General features: G+C 43.9%; 1 protein-coding gene across 4 annotated transcripts in view; it reads left to right on the forward strand.

Annotated features, from left to right (window-relative positions):
• LOC125035474 (solute carrier family 4 member 11-like) overlaps positions 1 to 7500 on the forward strand; it is a 501018-nt gene that overhangs the window by 387231 nt on the left and 106287 nt on the right. For all 4 annotated transcript variants that reach the window (XM_047627920.1, XM_047627916.1, XM_047627918.1 and 1 more), the window contains one exon: positions 5830 to 5862. In XM_047627920.1, coding sequence (XP_047483876.1) covers positions 5830 to 5862 — 33 coding nt within the window. The remainder of the gene's footprint in view (positions 1 to 5829; positions 5863 to 7500) is intronic.

A 7500-nucleotide genomic window follows, 5' to 3' on the forward strand; every position in this document is an offset into this window, starting at 1 on the left:
TTCATTATTGTTAATTATCAGTCATCAGTCATCATCAATGTTTATTCCCTTGAATATAGGAAAAAAGAAAGAAATAGTAGAAAGAACAAAGAATGAAAGGCAGACGCGCGCACAGAGAGAGAGGAAGAGAGAGGAAGAGAGGAAGAGAGAAAGAGAGAAAGAGTGAGGGAAAAGGGAAAGAGATAACAAATAAAAAGAAAGCGTTAAGAGAAATGAGAAGAGGAAATGGAGTGTGTAGGTGGTTCGTAGCAGGAGAGGGGCAGGGAGAGGGGTATAGGGAGGGGAAGGGAGAAGGAAGAGATAGGGAGAGGGAGAGGCAGAGGGGAAGGACAGGGAGAGAGGTAGGCAGAGGGGAAGAGAGAGGGAAGGGATAGGGAGAGGAATAGGCAGAGGGGAAGGACAGGGAGAGAGATAGGCAGAGGGGAAGAGAGAGGGAAGAGATAGGGAGAGGGATAGGCAGAAGGGAAGAACAAGGAGAGAGATAGGCAGAGAGGAAGGCAAAGGGGAAAGGGAGAGGGAAAGGAACAGAGAAAGGGAGAGAGGCAGGCGGAGGGGAAGGGAGAGGAGGCCCACCACGGGTCATGAAACTTGGCCTTGCATCATTATTTAAGTGTGATGAAGCTGAAGACTTGAGCTGTGTTCAGAGGCGGACCAGAGATGCCTCCTCGTTAATCCATCTCTGCGGTAATTAGTAGCGCTGATTATCTCATTATCTTTCTCGCGCTCTTTCGCTCTCTTTCTGCGTTTTTCCCCTCCCGCTCTTTCGCGCTTTTTCCCTCCCTCCCTCCCTCCCTCCTCTCTCTCTCTCTCTCTCTCTCTCTCTCTCTCTCTCTCTCTCTCTCTCTCTCTCTCTCTCTCTCTCTCTCTCTCTCTCTCTCTCTCTCTCTCTCTCTCTCTCTCTCTCTCTCTCTCTCTCTCTCTCTCTCTCTCTCTCTCTCTCTCTCTCTCTCTCTCTGCTTCCCTCCCTCCCTCCCTCCCTCCCTCCCTCCTCCCGCCTCCCTCCTCCCTCCTCCCTCCCTCCCTCCTCCCTCCCTCCTCCCTCCCACCCTCCCACCCTCCCTCTCTCCCTCCCTCTCTCCCTCCCTCCCTCCCTCTCTCCCTCTCTCCCTCTCCCCCTCTCTCCCTCTCTCCCTCTCTCCCTCTCTCCCTCTCTCCTTCCCTCCCCCCGTCCCTTTCTCCTGCTACCAAAGTTTTTCAAATTGCAATCGGGAGGCTGACCCATTCTCTGAATCGACCTGAGCTGACCCTGTGACCCGCCGCGCTCGTGTTAGGTCAAATTGGGTTCGCTAATTTTTGGGTAATGTCAACTAACGGAAAGGAAATATTTAATTGGTGGAAGGGGGGGAGGAGGAGGAGGGGGGGAGAGCGATCTGTTGAATGCAACTGTGATCGTCGAGTGGAATGCTTTGATTAGTACGGAACCAGATGGGCGAAATATATATCAGTGTACACGAGGCTTTGTAATTAGGGGTCATTCGAGGGCATTAACATTAATTAGAATGATATACACATTGTTCACGCAGCCTGGCCTCTCCTCTCACCCGCAACGCTCAACACCTTTAGTCTCAAACCCAGGCTCTTTCTGTTCGCTTCCCCCATTCACCTTTTTTCCCCCTTTTCCTTCTCCTTTTCCTTTCTTTCATTCGTTTGCTTCCCTGTGTCGCTGCTCCTTTTCTTCCTCTTCATCATTTCCTCGCCACTTTCTTTTTGTTGTTGTTCTCCTCCTCCTCCTCCTTATTCTTCCTCCTCCTCCTCCTCTTCTTCTTCTTCCTCCTCCTCCTCCTCTTCTTCTTCCTCCTCCTCCTCTTCTTCTTCCTCCTCCTCCCCTTCTTCTTCCTCCTCCTCTTTTTCCTCCTCCTCCTCCTCCTCTTCTTCTTCCTCCTCCTCCTCCTTTTTCTTCTTGTTCTTCTTCCTCCTCTTCTTCTTCCCCCTCCTCCTCCTCCTCCTCCTCCTCCTCCTCCTCCTCCTCCTCCTCCTCCTCCTCCTCTTCCTCATCTTCCTCCTCCTCCTCCTCCTCCTCCTTTTCCTCCTCCTCTTCCTCCTCTTCCCCTTATTCTTCGTCTTATTCTTCCTCCTCTTCCTCTTCCTCCCCTCTACCATCACCACCACTGAACCCCACCCTCACCCTTCAATCGTCCCCCTCCTCCTCCTCTCCCTCTTCCCCCTCCTACTCCCCCTTTCCCTCCCTCTTCCCCTCCCCCTCCCCCCTCCCCTCCCCGCGCCCTTTTTCATTCTTCATCCGTCCATAAACATGCTGGTCATTTATCCGTTATTTAGGATCACCTCGCGCCTGCCAGCAAGCGTCCTTCGCGTGAAAAATAGGAAACGCTAAACTCCCTCTCTAAAGATGTGGTTTCCTTTGACACTCGCGCGGAGGAGGAGCTACAGTCGCCCCCCCCCCCCCCCACACACACACACACACGCTGCTCGCCCCGCCGTCGCATCAATCTTTATTTTTGGCGTTTATCTGCTGGTCTTTCGGTCTCTCTTTCTCTTTCTCTTTCTCTTTCTTTCTCTTTCTCTTTTTCTTTCTCTTTCTTGCTTTCTCTTTTTCTTTATCTTTCTTGCTTTCTCTTTTTCTTTATCTTTCTTGCTTTCTCTCTTTCTCTTTCTCGTTTTCTATTTCTCTCTTTCTTTCTCTCTTTCTCTCTTTCTTTCTCTTTCTTTCTCTTTCTCTCTTTCTCTTTCTCTTTCTCTTTCTCTCTTTCTCTCTTTCTCTTTCTCTCTCTTTCTCTCTCTCTCTCTTTCTCTCTCTTTCTCTCTTTTTTTTTCTCTCTCTCTCTCTCTCTCTCTCTCTCTCTCTTTTTTTTTATCTTTCTTTCTCTTTCTTTTACTTTGATATCGTCCGTCTTTATCACTTCTCTCTTTCTCTTATTTCTTTTCCTTCTCCTTTCTTTATTGACTTTCTTTCACTTTAATCTCTTCCGTCTTTGTCACTTTTCCTCCCTTTGTTTTTCTCTTTCTTTTCCTTTCTCCTCTGTCACTTCTCTTTTTTTCTCTTTCTTTTCCTTTCTTCTTTGTACTTCTCCTGCCTTACTTTTTCTCTTTCTTTTCCTTTCTTCTTTGTCACTTTTCCTGCCTTTCGTTTTCTCTTTCTTTTCCATTCTCCTCTGTCACTTCTCCTGCCTTTCTTTTTCTCTTTATTTTCCATTCTCCCTCTCCTTCATTCACTCGCGAGCATCGTCATCTTCCCTTTGGCCAACTTGGCTCATTAAGAACTTTGCATTCCATTCACGCTTACGTCACTGTCGTCATTTTCACTCGCTCGTGGAATGAAGGAAAAGGTGTTATTTTCTTCGCTTCTTTCTTCCCGTTTCCTTATTCTTCTCTACGTAGAAGAAGGGGAGAGAGAGGGAGAGAGGTGGGGGATGAGAGGGACGGGGAGATGGAAATGAAGACATAGATGGAGAGAGAGAGAGAGAGAGAGAGAGAGAGAGAGAGAGAGAGAGAGAGAGAGAGAGAGAGAGAGAGAGAGAGAGAGAGAGAGAAATGGGGGGAGGGGGGGGAATAGAGATAGAGAGATGGTTGAATGAAGTTCGTATTTGGAAGTGAAATATGTTAATCATCTTTTTCTTCTGCTTCCCTCCTCTTCTCCGCATAGAATAGGGAAAAGGGAGAGAGAGAAGATAAGTATCATGTTGGAAAGGAAAATTCGTGGCGGGAAGGAAAATTATGATAATTCTCTTCTATTCTTCCTAATTCCTCTTCTCCGTACAGAGGAAAGGGAAATCAAGAGAAAAAAAACGTACTTCCGAAGGCCTTCTTTCTTTCCCCCTTCTCACTCTTCCCTCCCTCTTACGTAGCCCCCGCTGTAGGTAGCCGTAGTAGCATCTCCTTCCCTCCCGTAGATGATGTCTATGTCATCCTCCGTGCCTTGGATGACGACGTCCCGCAAGATCCGATTTTAATCTTGGAGAATATTTGATTTTCATCTTGAATGAACTGCCGGCGTCCCGCACTATGGGCCCCGTGTGTTGCTCCCTCCCTCTCTCCCTCCCTCCCTCCCCCCGCTTTCCTCTCCCTCGATGTTCCTCTCATTCTCCTTCCATCTTCCTCACTCTCCCTCTCTCTTTTCTATTTCCTCTCCCATTCTCTTCTTATCTTCCCTCTCCCTCCTTCTCTCTCCTTCTTTCCCCTTCCCTTCCTATGTTCCATTCCTTTTCCGCCTTCATGGTACTTCCTTGTTTTTTTTGTGTTCTCTTTCCTTTCTTTCCACGGTCTCTTTCATTACTTTTGTTCTCTATTTCTTTCTCTTCTTATTTGTCTTGTATCCTCCCTCTATCTCTTTCCTTTTCCCTGTTCATTCCCTTCCTTTTTCTCTCACTTTATATCTCTCTCTCTCTATCTCTGCCTCTCTCTTCTCTTCTCTTCTTAACTTATCATCATTTTCCTTTTCTTTTCTTTTTCCTTTTTACTTCTTATCTTTCTTTTCACCTTTTCTTTTTTCTCTCTCTCCTCTTTTCTTTTTTTTCCTTTCCTTTCCTATTTCTCTTCCCTCTTCCCCTTCCTCATTTATCGCTCTTCTCTCCTCCTTTAAAACCGACTTCAACCCCCCCCCCCCCCCTCCGCGCGTCTGCTCCCTTTCTCCCTCTTTTATATCAAGTTCCTCGTCCTTAAGTGTCATTCCTACGTACGTTTACCCAAAGAAATGGTACTTAGTGTTCTGAGCTGTTGTTTGCCCTGATTTTTCTATCATCGATTTTTATATGATACAAAACCCAATATAGATTAGATTACGTTCCCATCTGTGTGTGAATGTTTTTTTTTTCTTTTTTTAAGAATATATTACTATAGTATACTTGTAGTTGACCTTGATACTTTTATATATATATATATGAATCAAGCTTCGACAACCGACTCCATTTTTTTTTTTTTCTTATTTTTCTCTCTCTCTCAGTTCATTTTTCAAGCGAGAGAGTGAGAAAAAAAAACTCCCAAGATAATCTGAGTGTGAAGCGAAATCGTGATAGCGTTGTCCAAGCTTGATTAGTTCCGTGTATCCCGCCCCTGACACGCCCTCGGCTCTCCTCGGGCGTCCCTGTTTCATGCCCAGACCACATTCCAGCTTCGGCGCACGGTTCGAAGGTGCGAATTCACGCGTGGAGTCGCTCCGAACCCGAGCCGAGTGAAGCTTCGGATGGTTTGGTTCGAAACGGGTTCGTTCGTTCGTTCGGAGGCGAGAAAAGGGCGCGATAAGGCACCCCTCCCCCCCTCCCCCCCTGCCAGCAGAGACAACACAACGATGAATGAGTTTATTTCACTCCTTGAAAACTAGATATATATTTTTTACCTTGGATATCTTTTTCGTGAAGAGAGTGTCCGTTTGTTTCTCTTCTTTTTCTGATAGTGTCACTGCTGGCGCGGGGTGCCAAGAAGGGACATTAATGTTGATGTTTTACCCCTCCCTCAGCCTCCCTCGCCCCCCCCCCCCCCGTACTCGCCCCCTGCTCTCTTTCTCTCTCTATTTCTTTCTCGTGAGGAAGAAAAGGCAGGCGGAAGATGTTTCTCATTCTGCCTTTGTCTTTTCTTCATTACCCGAGTCTTTCAGCCTCTCCATCTCTATTATTCGCCGTAGACCACTTTCTTATCTGTCTCTCGTCTTTTTTTTTTCTCCCCCTTCTTCCCCATTTATTCATGTCTCTGCTCTCGTCGTTCTAATTCTAATTCCCTTCACTCTCCTAACTTCCTTTTTCTTTCTTTTCTCTTCCCCTTGTCCTTGCATTCCCCCTCCACCCCCCCCACCCCACCCCACCTCCCTCCATGTGTCCCCCGGAATGTTCCAGTACTATGTATCACCCGCCATGACCGTCTACTTCTCTGTCTTTTCAGCCTCCTCCAGTGAGAAGGACAGTCTTTCAAAAGGTTAGAATTTTGTCTTTATACTTTTAGCGCCATTTTTCTTTATTAACTGGTCGTCGATACTAACCTAGTGTAGTTGATATACTTTATGTATATATATATATATATATATATATATATATATATAATGTACGTATGTATTTGTGTGTGTTTGCCCGCATGCACATATACATATATACTAATACATATGTGTTGTATATACGCTATTCTTGGTGTACTGTAGGTATGGCACTAAAATAGGCGAATTTGGGTGAGAGAGATGACACCTCGAACCTGCCTGCCTCGCCGCTCATGTACTTATTAAGAATCGCACTAATCCACACTTGTACTACTGCTCATTTTCGAGTGCAGTTTAGCCTGAGTTATTTAGTGGTGTTGCTGTAGATAGTGGATGGTATAGTGACACCCTAATCGGTATTGTAATTGAGTTTGGTCTGATGGTACTAATATTAAGCTTAATTTTTTATAGCTGTAGTTTATAGTGATGATATTTGTCTGGAAATGTTCGGCCTTTGCGCCTGCAGGGACGGTAAGTATGATGCTTTCCTTTAGTAAGTAACGTTTGAAATGAGAATTATACATTCAAGAGTAAAACGCATATATATATATATATATATATATATATAATGTATATATGTGTGTGTATGTATGTATATATCTGCATAGGTATGTATATATATGTAGTAAGTACATATATGATTAAATATATGTATGTATATATACACATATATATGTTAATATATGTGTATTTTTATATATGTATATATTTATACATATGTATGTATATGTATATATATATATATATATATATGTGTATGTATATATGTGTATATGTATTTATGTATATATATACACATTGTAGAGGATATATATATATATATATATATATATTTATATATATATATATATATATATATGTATAAAATAAACACATTGTAGAGGATATCTTACTATCCTATCCTCCGTAACTTTTAATTTTGGTGTTAATAAAATCTAATTTTGGTATTACCGAAGTCTCCATATGTATGATCTGTCTTATCCATGACGGAGCGGTCACATAGGGACCCAAAGAGGCTGGATAAAGCACGATCAGACATTGGATAAAGAAATAAGATGCAGATTGGCGGAGTTCCGGAATACTTACACGCAAATGGAGAGGATAAGTCCGGCAGCGAAATAGTCAACAGCTGGATAAAAGCATTCCAAGATTGGATTAGCCGGGAATCGGAGAAAATGAGGATAAACCGTTAGTGGAATTGAGGGTTTCTCGATGAATATTGGATCACAACGCAGGAGGACATGTCAAAACAGGCTAAATAAATGACGGATTTAATTGGATAAAACGGAGACGAGGCCATTTTTAAAAGCATTGGAATTATATTCATATTTTGAGGGGTTTTTTTTTCCCCGTTCGTCGGATATGGGCATTATGATAAAACAGGATGTGAAGACAAATAACGGAAATAGTAATAGCATTTAGGCAAAGGAGAACAGGTTTATAGGCTAATGCACGACAAAACATGATGATAAGAGTAACCAATTAAGTTTATTTAGGGTTGGTAACACGTTGCAAAGTGTTGAAAATAGATAGCTTGGGCAAATAGGACGAAAATAAATTCATGAAACAGAGCAAATTATTTG

Source organism: Penaeus chinensis, chromosome 19 (assembly GCF_019202785.1).
Source record: "Penaeus chinensis breed Huanghai No. 1 chromosome 19, ASM1920278v2, whole genome shotgun sequence".
Taxonomy (NCBI): domain Eukaryota; kingdom Metazoa; phylum Arthropoda; class Malacostraca; order Decapoda; family Penaeidae; genus Penaeus; species Penaeus chinensis.